Source organism: Cololabis saira, chromosome 18, assembly GCF_033807715.1.
Source record: "Cololabis saira isolate AMF1-May2022 chromosome 18, fColSai1.1, whole genome shotgun sequence".
Taxonomy (NCBI): Eukaryota; Metazoa; Chordata; class Actinopteri; order Beloniformes; family Belonidae; genus Cololabis; species Cololabis saira.
In genome coordinates this window covers 28,907,807-28,927,179 of record NC_084604.1, presented here as the reverse complement: position 1 = coordinate 28,927,179, position 19,373 = coordinate 28,907,807, and the positions used below count along the sequence as shown (strand labels likewise).

The 19,373-nt window shown below is 40.0% G+C and overlaps 1 protein-coding gene across 1 annotated transcript; it reads left to right on the top strand.

Moving 5' to 3' along the window:
• Nucleotides 1–1,527: 1,527 nt before the first annotated feature.
• On the top strand, nt 1,528–8,198 carry LOC133418458 (E3 ubiquitin-protein ligase rnf146-like). Its single transcript, XM_061707149.1, has 2 exons — nt 1,528–1,709; nt 5,312–8,198. The coding sequence occupies exon 2, from the start codon at nt 5,313–5,315 to the stop codon at nt 6,363–6,365; it is 1,053 nt and encodes a 350-aa protein (XP_061563133.1). The 5' UTR covers nt 1,528–1,709; nt 5,312; the 3' UTR covers nt 6,366–8,198.
• The last annotated feature ends 11,175 nt before the right edge of the window (nt 8,199–19,373 follow it).

Here is a 19,373-nt window from a genome sequence, read left to right as displayed (position 1 = left end):
TGGGAATTAAAAGTTGCATTCCGTATTGAACCAATACGGACACATATTATGCTCTTATTTATTGATGTAATAATATACAGGTGAAGCTCGGAAAATGTGAATATATTGCAAAACTTAATTCTTAGTAAATTCAACTAAAGGTGAAATAAATATAGTATTTCCCACTACATTCAAAGTGAGATATTTCAAGCCTTTATTTGTTATAATTTTGGTGATTATGGCTCAGTTTATGAAAACCCCTAATGAAAAAATCTATATTATGAAATCAATAAACAATTCAATCATCAAAATAATAACAAATAAAGGTTTAACATATCTTGCTTTGCATGTAATGACACTATGTAATATATTAGTTTCACCTTTTAAGTTGAATTATTGAAATAAATGAATTTTTACACCATATTCTAATCTTCCGACCTTCACCTGTAGGTTATAGTCTACATCTGGGCTGATGGACGTCATGGGAGGATATTTCAGTTGCTAGTATGGTTGGATGTCTGTACAGTCATGCAAGTTAAATGCTATTAAAGCACTTTAAACTTTAAATCAAAGCATTTAGTTTTTTCATATAAAATAAATACATTTCTATGCAGTTTAGAAGTTTTGGGGATGTCCCTTTTTTTGGGGTCTGCGTTGCTGAAATCGGAGCGTCCCTTATTTCTATTTCTGAAAGGTGGCAACCCTAACTGTACTTAAGTACATATCCAGAGGATTTGTTCTTTATTTGAGTATTAGATTTCTTTGGTACTTATTACTCTTACTTGAATACATTTCCAAGACAAATATTTTTACTTTTACTCAAGTAAATTTCTAGGAAGGCTGAAAAGTACTCGTTACTTTCAGGTCTGCTCTTTTTTCTTCTTCCCTAAAATCCTATTGGACACAAGCTGTTTTTGTCAAAGGAGGAGACCTATCACAGTGCACGCTCTCCACTGGGATGTACGTAAAGCGGAAATACGTCAAACCTCCTCAAAACGATACCGCCAAAGTAGCCTGCGTTTGTCAAGACAGAGCCGCAACAATTAATTTAGAAAAAATATAGTAATTTACTGATGTGGAAAATAAGAAATTTACTCTTACTCTTACTCTTACTTTTACTTAAAGTAAATTTAAAAGCATTTACTTTTGGATACTTAAGTACCTTTAAAAGCAAGTACTTTTCTACTCTTACTCGAGTAATATTTTGACTGAGCTACTTTTACTTGTAACGGAGTAAATTTTGACCAGTAGTATTTGTACTCTTACTCAAGTACTGGGGTCGAGTACTCTGTCCACCTCTGACAAAGTGTAATGCAATTCATATCATGGGTAGTGTATTTTGAAGGATCAAATACTCAACATCCCATATTATCAATTTTACATCGTGCAAGAAATGATGGACGTGGGCCGTGGCAATCAAACTTTGAAAATCGACTGTGCGCATGCGCGGAACCACAAAGTAGCATTTCTCGGCAGGGAGCAAGGATTGGCAGAACACCGGTGTCCTGGCGTGTTTCGTTGCAGTGCGCATGCGCGTCAGAAGTGTTGTGGTATGTGTGTCAGGTCAAACCAGGCGAAGTGAAACCAGTTCACAGACTGGCTCAAATAACGCAGCAACCAAGTTACCGCTCGCTATATATTACTTAACAACCATATATGAATGCAGCTGTATAAATATATCCATCCGTGCTTCAGCTGAGGAGGTTGTCCAGAGACGCCGTAGTGTTCATGTGAGTATTTTCAAAGATTGACTAAAGATAGATAGCAGGTTAACAATATGCAATTGGAGCTGTTCGACCTCAGCTAACCATTCATCAGGTTAGGGGAATACTTCTTAACACAAAGACAAATATAAAGGCTCATTGCAAGATATACCAGATTTAATTCAATTTAGAAACGTGCATTTTGGCCAGTTTTAGCTTAGCAATAAGCTACGCAGGTTCTGGTGCTACAACTGTCTGACATAAACGAGCCTCTACTGTTCAATTTATCAAAGAGCAATGAGAAAGACAATAGGATATACTAGGTGGCAGATGACAAATAATATCCATATAAGTCGACAGACCATAATGGGAAAGTAAATGCATTGTTTGTACGAGGGCGTTTCCTGAAGTGTCTGGCAACCCATGGCCGGGTTGCCAGATCTCGTTACAAAGACAAGCAATTAGGCACTTGGTGATCATTTTATCTGCATCATCTGCGATACATCAGTGCGATACAACCAGTACTGGAGTTGAGGGGGGATGAGGGGGGATGGCATCCCCCCCTGAAATAAAAACGGTCCAAATCATCCCCCCTGTAAAACTGACATCCCCCCTTTCCATCCCTTATGTCATTTCATCAATGAATGTGGTTTTACTGCTATTTCAACATTTAGAGTCTTCACCAGAAAAATAACACTAGAAAAATAACTTATTTGACAATTTTCACCTGTTTCAAGTAAATTTTCACTTGAAATAAGTAGAAAAATCTGCCAGTGGGACAAGATTTATCTTCTTATTACAAGCAAAAAAATCTTGTTCCACTGGCAGATTGTTCTACTTATTTCAGTGAAAATCTACTTGAAACAAGTGAAAATTGTTGTTTTTTCCAGTGATGAGTCTTGTTTTAAGTGTAATGACAGTTTTTTTTACTAAAATAGGACATTTTAACTAGAAATAAGACAAATATTCTTGTTAAGATTTTGAGTTTTTGTAGTGATCCATTTTACTTATCCTGTGAAGGACAGAGGCATATTGATAAGTTCAGAAAACTGTTTTTTATTGTTGTGTTTTGATGTATTTGATGTAAGCCCAGTGGATATTTAAAGCTTACAGAAGGCTGCATTTAACTGCTGCTATGTCATTCCTGCAGTATTTATGCAGGTGTTTTGGTCAGTGCTATTATTTGTAATATATTATATTATTTGTAATCAGCACAAATTATCTGTCCCCATATGATAAAATCCACCACCCCCCTGATTTCCTTTTACAACTCGAGTACTGGATACAACCTCTTTGAAATTAAATGTATGCTTTGTTTTCCCTTTTGAGTTATTTTATTTGGATTATTTTATCCCTCCCTCTCCGAAATGATGAAGTAAAAGTCAAGCATAAAGCTTGAATTTTATGTACCACATGCAGATGGTAAAAAAACGTTCTTTCCTTTTTCTTTTCTTTTTCAGAAATCAGAAATCAGAAAGGGGATTTATTGCCAAGTTTGTTAACACACACAAGGAATTTGTTGTGGTGATTGGTGCAATACAGTAAAAATAAAAATATAAAAGCAAACAAGTATATGGAGATAAAATAAGAGATAGAATATAGTAAAATGTATAAACAGAAATAAACAGAAATGTACATTATGAGGATTAAAAAGTGCCGGATGTGAATCTTTACAAAAAGTGACGTAAGATGACAGATAAAATGTATAAACAGAAATGAACAATATAGACAGAAATTTACAATATGTAATTTTTTGTTGTTGCTTTAAATCATTATGCAATATCTCTAACTATGTAAACTGGACTTAATGTGCATTTATGTGAGATGGCATAGGGAGACTGTACTCCCTCTGTTTTAGCGTTAAAGGGTTGTTTTAGTAATGACATACGTTTGTGTCATTGTGAACAGGACAAAACCATCATTTTACATTAAAATATATGCTTTAAATGAAACCTAATACTATAATAATAAAGAAGTGGGATTTATGCAGTTCTCCTTAAGAACATTTGTAAATACTGGCGGTATGAATGTATTTTACATTTTAAAGGCAACCATTTTAAAAATCACTTCAATGATTAGTTTTATATTTATGTTGAAAAAGCAAACCATGCTGGCAATCAGATCATGAGTTATAATAAATAAATCATTGAAAATGTAAGTAAAGTGGTAACATAAAAATGTGCTAAGTAATTATGTTTATTTAGGATAAACAAAAAACATATCAGTTAAAGAGGATGTCTTTTTTTAGCGTATATATTTGAATGTATCAACAACTCTAACATTGAATAACCCTGTCACTGTTTCTGGCTGCATCAGTGAGCCATTGAAAATTTCAGGTTACTATGACATCACAGACCCAGATCAGAGTAGAATTACACAACTTCCTTATTTTTATTTAAGCCCCAGTTTAGGTCATGTTGCATTAGCACTGGCTCAGGACTGTGTGGTCTATAATTACTGTAGAACAATGATTTCAAAAACGCACAACCATAGTCTATTCCCATAGACTAGCTGCTGTAAACAGACCTGGAAAGACATGGTTAAATAAGGTGTTTTTGTAGCCTACCTTTTTACTAAAGGAGATAATGAATCTTTAATTAAGACCTAGGGAAACTGTGAAATTTCAAAAAAAAGAGAGCATGAAAAGTCTCTCTAATAATATTTGTTCAAGAATATCTGCATGATGAACACGAATTTCACTTACAAAATCTGCACATTGACTGCATATTTTCAACCTGAGGTCTCTTAACCCACTCGCTTTCTCCCACTCAGCATTGTTTGATTTTTACTTTGCCTACTTTTCCTCTATAAGCAAATAAAGTATGTATGTACACAGTGCAGATTAATAAATACTGTTGTTATGAGGTGCAGGTCAGACATGAATGAGTGATAATATATATTATAAACAGATTATAAACAGATGAGATGTGATTACATGATTTACAAGTTAGAGTATGTACATGGGTGATTGCAGCATTCCCAGTGTGGAAGTATTTACAGTAGTGCGAGGAGGTATTTGGTAAAAAAGTCCAGTGCAATTTTATATATATGTATATAATGTATATATATGTATATAAGTGCTGCAGTTCATGAAATAAATATAAGAAATAAAAGACATGAGGCTAAAAAAGAATTAAAACACCAAGAGCAAAATTTCCTCCAAGTTAGGAATGGATAAGAGCAATAAGATAAAAACATTGTAAAATACATTGTGCTCCGAAAAGTGACTTGTGCAACTTTTGTGCAAACTACAGCTTGTTCACCAGTGTTACTGCAGCTGGAACAAAGCTGTTTTTATAACGTTTTGTTTTACAAAATGGGACTGACAACCTCCGTCCAGAGGGGAGAAACTGAAATTCACTGTGCAAAGGGTGTAAACTATCATTTAAAATGGTCGTGGCTATCCGCTGTAACTGCCTGGTGTACAGGGAAGAAGGGTTCAGCTATACCCTATATATATATATATATATATATATATATATATATATATATATACTAGATTAATGCACCAAATTGCATTCCTGTGTTGTCACTGAGTCATCCAACTCATTTAGTACACAAGTGCATGACTATGTTGTGGCGTGCACATTTCACCAGAACTGATGTAAACGCTTGCTTTCTCTTTGCAGCATGGCAGACCGCAAAGAAGTGGACATTTCTGTCAATCCCCAGGTTCCCCCCAAGCTGATAGAGAACACAGGAAAGGACACTTCTTCCACAACCACCACCACCCAGGAGTGTGCCATCTGTCTGCAGAGGTGCATCCATCCTGTACGTCTCCCATGCTGCCATGTCTTCTGTTTCCTGTGTGTGAAAGGTGCGTCCTGGCACAGCAAGCGCTGTGCTCTTTGTCGACATGAAATCCCCGAGGACTTCCTGGAGCGGCCGGTTCTCCTCTCTCCTGAAGAGCTGAAGGCAGCAGCTTCAGGGCTGAGCCAAAGTGGCAGTGGGTCCCGAGGCGACTATGCATGGTACTACGAGGGACGCAACGGATGGTGGCAGTATGACGAGAGGACGAGCGCAGAGTTGGAGGAGGCTTTCACGAAGGGCACCAAGAGCACGGAGATGCTTATTGCAGGGTTTCTTTATGTAGCTGATCTGGAAAATATGGTGCAATATCGCAGGAATGAGCATGGCCGAAGACGCAAAATAAAGAGGGACGTTGTAGATATCCCCAAGAAGGGGGTGGCAGGACTGAGGTTGGAGCCTGAACCTGTCCCTGCCCCTACTCTTCCAGCTGTTGCCTCAGCAACATCAGAACGTGTCAGCTCAGCTGATGGATCAGACTCCGAAAACCAATCGCAGTCTTCATCATCTGGAATCATGCTGTCCGTTCCTCCTGTTAGACCCCAAACTCTCCTGGGACGCCATCTTACCAGTCCCCTGTCTCCGTCACTGTCACCCCTGGAACAAACTTTCTCTCGGCTCCTAATCAGTCAGCCAGAGGATGAAGAGGTGGATGGAGACGACGGGCTCCAGGCATATGAGTTTGCATCTGGAAGTAGTGAGAGTGAAGAGGAGGAGAAGGAGCCCAACGGAGCAGAATCCACACCCCAGGGAAGACAGGCGCAAAGACCACTGAGGGAGAGTCAGCCAACCAGAATTCCTCCTAGAGGCTCCAGCTCTGCCATCAATGTCCGCTCTCGCAGTCCGGATGGACAATGCAGTGTAACAGAAGTGTGACTGCCTACAGATGAAACCTAAGCTCTTATCAGTTCAGCAAAAAAGTTTGAAAACTAATAGGCATCTTAAAATGTTTACATGCCGAAAATGATGTTCGTCTTAATCTGGTTTCTACTTGTTTTTACATCCCAGTCATTGTGGGGCAGTCAAAGATCTTGGTCCATCTTAATGTAGTTGTCGTTTTGTGGGCAGCTCAATAAATGCCTGCCAATCAAGGCTACACAACTTCAGAGACAATTAAAAGGAATCAGGTCACAGATGTTTTTGAGTTTATCCTGTTGACATAATTGCAATCATATAAAAAAAAAAAAAAAGAAAAACCCCCTCTATCAGTTTTACAGCTTTACCTGTGAGCACACGATGAAACATTATCTGGTCTTCAAATTTGGTAGATGAACCTCAGACTTGCGTGTCGTGATGTGTAAAATCTGAATTATAAAGAGTGTTTTTCTTTTTCAGACGGCTATACTATACATCCTAGAATATCTGAGGTAAACTCATTCATCTTTTGCAGTCCTTTACCTGTGTTGCAATCAGAACTAGATTAAACAATAGAGGCTAAGTTTGAAGCCACTTTAAATATGTTTTTTTTGTCAAAGTTTGAAATGGAAATATGCGGTACAGACCAAAAGTTTGGACACCTTCTCATTCAAACAAATGGGGAAGTGTGTCCAAACTTTTGGTCTGTACTGTATGTGATAATGGCAGTTGTGCAGCAAAAACAACAGGCTTGTTTTCAGACAAAAGCAGAAGTGTCTGATTGCATACTGAGTGGGTTAGCCAGCAGATCTTTATTCAACTTATGCGAATAATGCAAAGTAGAAACATTGTCAATACACCTTAAACTTTTTATTCACATGAAAGGTAGCTCAAATATGTCTTGGTGCTGATCCCACTGAAACTGTACGAAGCTTGGCGTCCCCGTTGATCATCCTCCCTGCTTGTGCGCTTTTTGGGTCTGCTGACCTTTTATTAACCTCATTCACTGGTGGAGAATAATACTTGATCACAAAACCCCCTGAGCCAGTGATCACAGCCATGTCTGCAGAAGTATGACCCAAGATGCACCGGTCTGTGGCTGTAGTCATGGAACAATGTGAGAATGCATCATTATGAAGCATTATATGCCCACAACCCATCATCTGTCATTCACATCATCTGCATCAGTGCAATACAACATCTTTGAAATTAAATGTATGCTTTGTTTTCCCCTTTGAGTTATTTTATTTGGGTGATGCTTTAGTAATCATTCCTCTCTCTCCGAAATGATGAAGTAAAAGTTGAGCTTTATTTATGTACCACATGCAGATGGTAAAAAATGTTCTTTCCTTTTTCTTTCCTTTTTTGCTGTTGACTTAAATCATTATGCAATATCTCTAACTATTTAAACTGGACTTAATGTGCATTTATGTGAGATGGCATAGGGAGACTGCACTCCCTCTGTTTTAGCGTTAAAGTGTTATTTTAGTAATGACATACGTTTGTGTCATTGTGAACAGGACAAAGTGCTGAAAAGCTACTGGCAGATCCACTGGAAAGTATTAGTTTATATATGTAGAGAGACACATTTGGATTTCTATTTCTTGTCACGGTATTCTCAGCAGGGCCATTATCAGAGCGCTGGCATGGACACACACTTGGATGAGCTCAGGCTGTCCTTAGACTGTCCTCAGACTGTTCTCGCACTTTCCCTTCTCCTTCTGCTCCGGCTCCTGTTGCTTTACTCTCATCTTTTTGCTGTCTTGTCTCCTACAATGTAATAACCTGAAACACATTTCTGTCTGTGTGGTGTTTCTCTTTGTTGTAATATGTTACGACAATAAAAGTGTTTATACAAGATTTAAAATCACATATCTTCTTTTCATTGTTTTTAATTAAAGGGAAAGATGATTAAAATACTTTTACTATTACGAGAGGAAAAGGAGGTAGTTGTGATTTTAGTCAAAGTGTAGTGTGCCTCACTGGTCCACATGGTGTAGCTGTTTCATAAGTTTAGTCAGTCGAGTCTGAGAACCTTTTGAAAAAGTCCTCACGACCTAGTTGGTGGAAAAGCTGCCACTGCCAGGAGGAGAAGAAGCTTAATGCACACAGAGAATCTAAATCTTTAGGTCATGTTTCAACCTGAGGTGTAAGTTTTGCTTTATTTCTGGCTGTCACTCCAAGTAACAGATCTGACTAAACTTGAGTGTCAAGATCCATCAAACATGCGTGTTTCAGGCCTTTTTCTTTCTTTTTAATTTTTTTTTTAATAATCCCTGCACTGTGCAACAGTTTCCTTTTCTTTGCTCTTAAAGTGTGAGAAAAGAAATATGATCAGTGAAAATGTGATTTTCTTTGCAGAGGAAATAGTTGAAATGCTGAGCAATCATCAAAAGTAAAACAAAAATAAAAAACATCTTTTTAATCATGGTAATTGAAGTTATGCATTTAAATGAGTCACTCCTAAAGCTCCTGAACTCCAGCATTTGGCAAAGTGACTGCAGGCTCTGGGAGTGCAGCTCGACTGTGACTTGAATTAGAATTATGGCTTAATGGACAGCACTTTGGTTAGCGTCTCCTGAGAGTTGCCGAAAGAGCTACATATTGTATGGTGCATATTCAGTGATAATGATTGCCAGATACTGTGCTTTTTCTGCTTTTGGATCATATTAGTCATTTACTGTAAATCTGCTGGCTGTAAAAATGATATTCCATAAGTGTCACAATCTAAATCACAAATTAAATTCTGCATTACGTCATGGCTGTGGAGACCAAATTTATAATGTGATACTTTAATTTCATTTTTAAAGGAGCATGAGGCTCCTTTTAAGAAATGAGACTCTCTAGCGCCACCCTTCGCCACGACGCCCGTTGGGGGTACTGCAGCCAACAGTGAAGCCGGCACGGGAGAACGGGGAGAACGTGCATGCGACGTCACATCCGCAGCCCAGCGCGGGAAATTCGGGCCCCGAATTGCAGCACATTTTGCAGCACACAGCCTGTTCAAGGCAACGGAGAGATACACTAGAGGGCTCATTCTTTTGGGTTTGGAACGCTTCATCTGACATTATTACTAGAAAACTTAAAACGTATACGAATTTTTTTCATAAATCCTGCCTCAATCTGGCCTCAAGCTCCTTTAAGTATACGGCATCCATTTTTCTGCAGGCAGACAAAATAATGGAGCATAGTTTGGTAAAGCATGTATTTACATGGTTCACATGGTTCACACACTGCATTTCAGGACAAAAACAAAGCCATGGAGATATCTTATAAAATGTTGGGAGCCATCTATGACAGAAAGCATATCACACCTTATCTAAAGGTTTGACAGTCCCCAGGAGCACAGTGACTTCAGCAATTTTGAAAAAGAGGCTGAGGACCAGCTGAACTTGTCCGGGGGGCTACATAAAAAGAGTTATAATGAAGCCAGGGAAAACAAAAGTTGAGTAAAGCTCAAGAGGCCCTCTGCAGGGTCAAATGACAGCCGCTTTGCATTAAACAAAAATGCATTAAATGTGAAAAAACCCCAAAACAACTATGGGTCTAGTTGTAGGTATTGCCTGAAGAGGAGGTACAGCCCAAAATCTGGCAAAATATTTTCTACAATAAAAGCACAGTGGTGGCAGCATCATGACAGGGGGTTCGTCTCAGCAGCAGCGTCAGCAAGACTGATGAAAGCGAAGGGAAAGATGAATCCACTCAGACAGGTTCTTGGAGAAATGACCTCAGAGTTTGGTGACCTTCCAACATGGCCGAGTAAAGTCCAGACTTAAGATGTAAAGAACATGTGACAAATATTTAAATATTTAACTTGGAGCAAGTGAATAAGCAGCTGGATTTTATTATTTGCTGGCAGTTTTGACCAAAAATGACTACGTAGCTCTGGAAACGCTCCGGATTGCTCTTTAAAGCTAAATGCAGCCGCATGGTCAGTTAAGTCGAGTTTATTTCTGTAGCACATTTAAAAGAACCTCAGTCGACGAAAGTCACGAACCAGTCCACTTGGCGCCTTCTTTACTTTATTGACAGGCAGACTGGGGGCATATAACCTGAGATACCTCAAAGCTATCCAAAGTGATCTAAAGTGATTTGTTTTCCATTGCTGTGTAATCGTAAGAAAATAGTTCTTTTTGTGCAGCAAACATCGTGCACACGCTTTTTTTTCTGCTGTTACACTCATCATTGATTTGTGCTTTGTAAGGGTGCATTTATAAGCTTTTATATTGTCTGTTGTTCTGCATCTTCCAGCCTGCGTGCTGCGACAAACCGACGGATTAACATGGCGTGGAAACAGAGACTTTATTTATATAGAACATGCACGGAGGAGCAGTTGGGGGGGTGACACATAGAGACTCGAGACATGTGACAACATGAAGGCCAAGGATGGCGACAAAGAAACTGTTGAAGTGAGCAGAGATCCTCGCCGCGCGTCTCCCTGCGTGCATTAAAAGAGGCCAGACTACCTCTGGTCTGGACGTTGCTGTATATGGCACGGCCAAACATAGTTTCTCAGCCTGAGAGTCAGTCAGACGGGAGACAACGCCACTGTGTGTTTTCAGACACATAGCTGCCCTTGAAATATTTGCACCATATCCTTCTTAATGCTTCCTGTAGCCTACTTCTTTACACCACAGGTAACACAAGCCTGTCTCCAATACTTCCACAAATACCCCTGTCACACTTGCATCCATCGCCACCTTGAAACCCACAGTCGAGCATTGTTGATGTGCGGACTATTTACGACCCCAATTTTTGCTGAGCGCAGAAGAGTGACAATTAAGGGCACATGGTCTTGTAAATGCTTTTATATAAATGATATGCATGATTTATTGTTCACACATTCAGCAAGCAGTAACTGCAACTCTAACTCTGTCTTGCAGAGTCTATGCATTTACACGCAGTAGGTCATCTGTTAGAGATTCACAGACAGGGTGCATCACTGCCGAAGGTGCCAGGGATGACCTCACTCCTACTGTAACTCTCATCGACCTAACACCATTAGACCCTATCAAATGACATGCCTCCCTAAGCCTGGTGCTACTGAACCATTTATATCACCAATGGATGATGTTATTACTATGATGACACCTAAAATCATAAAGTACAGGGTGTGCTCAGTTACTAAATACAGTATACAGTTTAATTTTGTTTTGCTTTCTATGTACTGTTGAATGAAGACCTTGAAAGGCAAAATGTGGGAAAGGAAAACAACATAAATTAAATTTTTTTTGTTCTTTGCATGAGCAGAACCATTCAGCAGTAATCTAATCACCTGCAAGTTTGACATTTCTGAGTGTCAGATTCATGCAGCGTATATCATCCTCTACCAAATTTAGTGCCATATGTCAGCTTTGAAATATTAAACTCCTTACTATAAGGTCGTGTTTAATAAGGTTGCTCATATTTAAATTAAAATAGTGGCCATGAATGGATGAGGCTTGTAAATACCTTAACACATCTAGCACAACAAGACAAATGCCATCTCAATGACTGTTATAACTTGTCATTCTGTGTTGTCATAAAATACTGATGTGGGATTAGTTTAGTGCTCAGGAATGAGATTTCTCACATGACTCGTGCTACCTGAGAATTTTGGCATCTATGAGCTTGCTGTTACTATGGAGACAGCCCAATATCCTAATATTCCTTCTATTGCTATATTAGCGAACTTGACTTCTGTAACTGATGTGCAATGCACTTAAAGGACCATGAGGCAAGAATAAGAAATGAGACTCATTAGCGCCACAACGACCGGCGGGGTTACTGCAGCCAACAGCGAAGCCGGCACGGGAGCGCGCACGGACTCCTCACAGCACTGCAGGTGATGTGACTGAGTTGTTTATAAAGGCTTCGTTTTCTTCTTGGTAGCACTTGGGTCGTTTGCCGGCTGTGGAAGAATCCATGTCTACCCAAAACAGAAGTTTGGATCCACCGCGCTCGTCTTCTTCCTGTATCCAAGCCGAGCGCCGTCGAGAACACGCATGCAGCGTCATGTGACGTCACATCCGTAGGACATCGCGGGAAATTCGGGCCCAGAATTGCAGCGCATTTTGCAGCACACAGCCTGTTCAAGGCAACGGAGAGATACACTAGAGGGCTCATTCTTTTTGGTTTGGAACGCTTCATCTGACATTATTACTAGAAAACTTAAAACGTATACGTATTTTTTTTCATAAATCCTGCCTCATGCTCCTTTAAGAGTCATGGATAAAGAAATTATAACCTCTTTCAGTTTTATATATCATTGGACAAAATGTTTTTTTTTATTTTCATTAGGTCCTAAAATTGGGTAAATACAACCTAAGATGACCAACAATAAATGGCATATTACATTTTTTCATTACTCAATGTATGAAAACTCAGTCAAAATACAAGTTTAGTGTGTAATAATGTAGTGGTTGGTGTCCACTATACATTCTTTACCTGAGTGCGTTCAACAGGAACGTACTCCGTATGTGTTTTTTTTAGTGGTAATATCAGATCAGGTTATGCAAAAAACTTTGTTCCCCTTTAAAACCCATGGAGAAAAAAATCAGCATGGCAGTTTTTTTCCTCGCAGTCTGCCTGTTATAAAAATATGTACCAAGATTTGGAGGAAGGTGGCAGAGGTTGAGAGCAGAGGTACTTTTGTTTGTTAGGTTTATCATGTTAAATTTGTTGTTTATATTTGTGCATGACAACAAAATAGAAAAGTTTAAATAAATCCCAGCTGTGGCTGTAACCCAAAATTTTGAAGCACACGCCTTCAGTGTATGCCTCTACGTGACAATGGGAAAGGGAAAGTGATGCATCTGCATGCAAACTTGCATGTGGTATAGTGGACACGCAGCCTAAGTCTTGCTAATATAGTTACACTGGATTTAAGAGGCTATGTAACAGCCAGGCGCTGCCGGTTAAACGCACCAGATTGAGTTATCAACAGGTCTTGAGACCTTTTATAAGAGCAGACATTTTGGCAGTTTGCTTGTGTGGGGCACACAGTTGTGTGTTAATAAAATGCCAAGGAAGAAAGACATCAGCAATGATCTTAGATGAGTGATTGCTGCCCAATCTGCAAAGAGTTATGAGGCCATCTCCAAACAAACTGGGTGGGCGCCAGTCATCCAAGGAGTGGATGTCCTAGCAAGTTCACTCCAGAGTTAGATCATGCAATGCACAGCGAAAAAATGAAAAAATGCTCAAGAAATAACCCCTGGGACGCAGGGGCAGAAGTGCTGTGAAACTGCTGAGCTCTGCTAGTGGAGCTACTCTGCTCCACTGAAGTTATGCGTCAAGTCTATTTTAGCACAGACAGAATCCCTAAAAGTGTGACACATCTCAGCTTTTATGCCTTCTGACTACATTATTGTTTAGTTAGGGTAGAACGAGGGTATTGTGAGGATCCTCTCTCGGAATATGTGACCCTTGTCTGCAAAACATTTCCTCTATTCTGAGCCAAGTACTCTGTTTTCTGCTTGATGATGATTTTTCTGATGTTTAACAGAGCTTCACAAACATTAACCATAATGTGAACAGCGGTAGGACAACATATCTCCACATCAATCTGAAAAAATGATAAAGTCAAACAGGAGTATTTAAGTTATTCTCAATACAGGTGACACACTATTGACTAATGGGGTATATTTTTCTTTTCATACACGCTGCTTCTGTATTTTTGCTAGTTATTGTTAAATGAATATTGACATGGTTTTTTATATGTCATATGATATTGCTGGCTAGTGATCTGGTTAGCCAACTTGAAGGCAGCAACAGGTAGCAGCTTGCCAGCGGCCTTCAAACGGAAGTGAAAATAGCAGCTTCAGGCTCATTTACATTTTCAAATCCTGAAAGTTTTTAACACATTTGGAGTGTGAGCAGATCTTGTACTTGATGGCCGCATTGGGATCTTGTGAATGGCTTTGAACGGATGTGCGTGTGAGTGTGTGTGTATATACAGTCGTTCCCACTAGACCACTCAACTAAAACCAAATGAAAATTTGTCAATTGTCACACAATAAATAGACCCCTAGAGTCACCTCTGCCGAGCAACACCAGCTCATCCCACGAGAGCGCAACGCTCTTGTTTTGAAAGGCGACCCTCGTGGATCACATCTCAAAGCCGAGATATTTCGGCCCCATTCTATTTTAATAAGGGGGTGTGGTATTTTCAGTGCTTTCTGCCTCCTCCTAGCTGTCCTAAATGGCTCCACCTCCTGCACCGCTACACTCATCATGCAGCATTTGAGATGGACGGATGCAGGCACATACTGACAGTTTGGACAGGTGGACGAAGATGAAGTGAACCAGATTGTGACACTAATTCAGTCAATCTGATGAGAGATTTTGTTCCATATTGAAAAGTGGGCGAAAGAGAGGAGTGAAGAGTGGTGGGATTGAGACCTTTGTTCTTACAGGCTTCACCTTTAAATTCCTGATTTAAGCTGTCAATGCCACTGGGAAATCAGCAACAGTTTAGAGATCCGTGTGCATATTTATAAAGTAGTTTCAAGAATGTTGACTCAGTAAATATTTTGTATGATAGTAAGTGAAAGTAATTTTTCTTTGATAGGTTTTCATATCCTGAAATGATGGGATAGCTAGTCTGCTTTGGGCACCTTTATAATTTCCTGAGGTCCCACTTTGTATTTTCTCACCATGCATCTTTATATGTATGTATTTTCCTGATTTCCTTTGGTCTTGGAGTGCTGTACAGTGATGATCTCTGCCAGAGGACACTGTGGGAGTCTTTCCTGTCTTGATGGTTATATTAAAAGGTGGTTCTACTATCAGGATTTTGCTCCCACACTCCACAAAATGTGTGTTTTGGGAGGATATGTATTTTTGTCACATTTTATAACCATGCATGTCTTATTTCTTTGATTTTTTTGAGACTCTATAAAGTCTCGGAGGGGGTCATATGAAGCATCTGGTTTTGTGATCTCATCTGATAACACTTTTTTATAAGGAATTTGGGCCGTTCTGGTCTCTCCTTGTTGAGGAAGATGTTCCTTGACCTTTGATCTGTGCTTCTCTCAGTCATGAGTTTCACTGAATATAAAACTGTTGGGATGTTTGATCGATAACATGCAGGTTTTCTTTCATCTGTCCTCTTTAAAAACTTGAGTTGAGAGCATACTCGTTGATTTCTTTTGACAATTGGCTCAGAAAGATCCCAGATTCTGCAGTCTGTCTTCTGATTCTCATCCCAGCCACTTCACACTCAGCTGCAAATTCCTCCAGCAAGAGTTGGAGGTCTTGGCCTGATGGAACCAGCAGAACCACATCATCTGCAAAAAGCAGAAACACAATTCTGAGGTCACCAAACCGGATCCCTCCACTCCTTGACTGCCTTAATCAATTCTGTCCATAAAAATAATGAACAGAATCGGGGACAACGGGAAGCCCTGGCAGCGTCCTACCCCCATGGGAAACGAGTCCAACTTATAGCCAACAATGTGCTTCCATGCTTCTTTTATTGTAATAAAACTTTTAGTTTAAAAGTGAGCAGTCTTTTGATACTTTTCTCCACACACATCGACAAGGAGACAGAGAGAGAACAATCCTGATTCACCTCATAAGTTAATTCTTTCAGAAATTTAAAGGATATAGTTAATAAGTAGTGCTTGTTGTATATTGAGTAAAGAAAAGGCCATCAAGGCCCTTTCAAACACCTGTAAAGGAGCAGCCATTACCAATAATCATGACAAGGCTATAAAAGACAGATGTCCATCTTCTCAACTTGCTTAATTAAACCATACGCTCACACGTGGTGCAGGTGGATGCCAATATGGGAACACAGATGTGCAAAGAGAGCAGCATCAAAGACATTTCAATGCATGTTGTTCTCAAGCAAAGATCTCTTGACTGCAAAGTTTGAACAAGAGAAAACATGTAATATAATGCCAAGAGAGACGTGTAAAAGGACCAGTAAAGTAGTTGAGCTCCATGTGATCCGATTCCGTTCATCTTTAACCTCCAGAGCAGGGTGGTCCTGTCACGTCTCTCTTTGCATTTTGCACACACACACACACACACACACACACACACACACACACACACACACACACACACACACACACACACACACACACACACACACACACACACACACACACACACACACACACACACACACACACACACACGCACACACGCACATGCATACTAGAGACACTATCTATTTTGGGCAACTGACACATGCTGAGGATTTTGTTGTAGACAGCCCTCCTAACCCATTCCTGTCTTGACAGAAATGGAGGACACGGGGCAGGTGAATATGAGTTTCCCACGTGTAAGGGACATCTAAGAAAACATCGTCAGCTAGACAGATATGCACTCAGGACAAATCTCCACGTACCCTAAATGATCCTGTCAGTGATGTTTTACAAGCAATCTTTATTTTTAGCTACTCCCAACACCCCACCCAGCATATCGATAGGATGAAGATCCAGCCTTTGACTGGGACCTTCTGCAACCCCCCATTTTTGCTTTGAGGTGGATTTACTGGAATTTTTTAGGGTCAATTTCATGTTCTGTAGTCCACTTTGGCCTTAGATTCAAATAGTCACACATCAAACACAATCAGATAGAATGAAGATTTGAGTCAATTCTGTGATACTTGGTGTGGCGTTAGTAGTAGCGACATTTACAAACCAGATGCTTCAAAGCTGATATTAGGTTCTCTTGTTGAAATGTCATCTTCAGTTCAAGCCAAGTTATTACTGTGTCTAAATCCATTTGAAATTCATCTATCCAAAATACACTGTTCAAAACGTTTAATGATGCGTTCAAAAATCCTCTCTTTACCCGAGTGTCTAAGACATGTGACTGCAAGTCCAATGTCACAAATACTAAGTCGATCATTGATCTGCGACTGAGGGCGTCCTGGTGCCAAGTGCCAATGTGGACACCTTTATGGTTGAATGGTGTGTATTGGAAAATCCGTGATGAAGGCTAAAGTCCTATAACATAACACCACCACTACCACCACACGGAGGGACTGTTCCTCCCAATCACTCCCTTCCAGGTCTCGCTGTCATGGCAACGTTAGCACTGAAGTCCCCAAGCAGAACAAGGGAGTCCCCAGCAGAAGTCTCACTGAGAATTAGAGAAATTGCTTGATTTTAGCGATTGCCTCGAAAGGCTGTGCAACAAAAGAGTGCCATCACATTTGTCAAGGCCATTTTTATTGAACCATCAATAAAAAACAATGCCTGATTTTCATTAGTTAATGTTTAGTAAATTATCATTCATAATTTATTTAATCATTTTCAAGTTATTTCAATGACTATTGTTGGTTCTTCTTTGTTTAATCGAACAGTACCAACAATTTTATCCATGTGTTTATAAATACAGTCAATGCCACCAAAAAAGAAAATGAAAGAGCATTTTGTTTTATTAGCATTTCACCAGTGAGATGTCCCAAAGGATATGCACATGTGCTGATATCAATTAATAATAATAATAATAATTAAAGCTGCAAGCAGCGATGAACGGGCCCTCGCACTCATGGCCACCGCCCCCCATAAGCATATCAGAAATGACACCATCCACGACTTCCTATGTCAAATAATTCAAAAGTTATGGCAGAAAATAGGAACTATAAAATATCGACCAATCAGAAGACGGGACGGGGCTAATTTGCACCAATTATGGTCAAGGACTCAAAACCATGTCAGATGACACCACCCACGACTCTCTATGTCAAAGCATTCAAAATTTATGGCAGAAAGTAGGAACTATCAATATGGACCAATCAGAAGAAGGGGCGGGTCTAATTCAGGCCAATGAAGGTCAAGTACTCAATACCGAGTCCGATGACACCACGTCCGTCTTTATCACAACCCGTTCAAAAGTTATGGCAGAGAAAAGTTTTCTAGGGGGCGCTGTTGAGCCGTTAGGCCACGCCCATTAATGCAAACCATGAAATATCAAATTTATCGCCAGGCCTGGCTTGAGTGCAAAATTTGGTGACTTTTGGGAAACTATCAAATATGGACCAATCAGATGAAAGGGGGGGGTAGCTACGTTTGTAGCCACAGCTGCCCTGGGGCAGACTGACGGAAGCGTGGCTTCCATATCGCGCCAAACGGCCCCTCCGACCACCACCAAACATTCATACACATTCAAACACATTCACACGGGGCAAGGTGGTGTAATTGTTAATGAGGCATATACATTTGTACCACAAGTACACATGGAGATATTTAACAAGTTGTGCAATGAAGTTCAGAAGTTCAGAAGTCTTCATTGCTGCGATGCAAACTGTTCTTTTTACGGGTGTCACGGCTCCTCTAGGGGTCAGACTGGATGTGTTACAGGGCCTACTGACGTCAAGGTATCCATGACTACAGTTCAGCTGTCTGCTATTGTTGTACTCTTTCTCTCTCATCTGGCTGTCTCTGGTGTCAGAGTGGAGGACATGCTGTGCCAAGCTCTGCCATGCTGTGTCAGTCAGATCGGCGTATCGGGGGAAGCGGTGGGGGGAGGGTGCACTAGGCTGAAGCGAGGCTCGAGAAGGGCGAGCAAAAGCATACGCCCTTTTCAAGACATTAAGAAGAGGATCCTCTGTTTCACAGTTAGTCTGTGACGGCAGGGGGTCGACTTGGCGGGGAGTCAGATGAGTGTAGTGAGTGTTTACTGATATCTCATCAAAATACCACAGGCCATGGAGGTGCCAACCTATAGGCCATCATTTATGCTGAACCTGGAAGTAGATGACGGGGAAAATAAATAGATGAGCAAAAGCTGAACTATAGAAGAAGAAAAAATCTGGATATCATTCAGAGAAGAAAGTCTGTGTCTAAAACAAAGGTGCAAGGCGTTTATAAAAAGAAATGATAAAAAAGCTATATCTTGAAAAATCAGGAAGAAATCCTCAAGTTTAAAATATTTGTTTGGAATTAAATATTGATTATTATAAATGAAAGTGGAAAAAAGTGAGAAAAGAACGACAGCTAAGAAGACACAGAGGAGCTGATACCCCCCCTTTATTTATACCCCCATAGACAGCAGGCTAAGATTTCTGGCACCAAAACACACGTCACG

Coding starts and splice junctions, on each gene's coding strand:
- LOC133418458 (XM_061707149.1), top strand. CDS start 5,313: ATGGCAGACCGCAAAGAAGTGGACATTTCTGTCAATCCCCAGGTTCCC.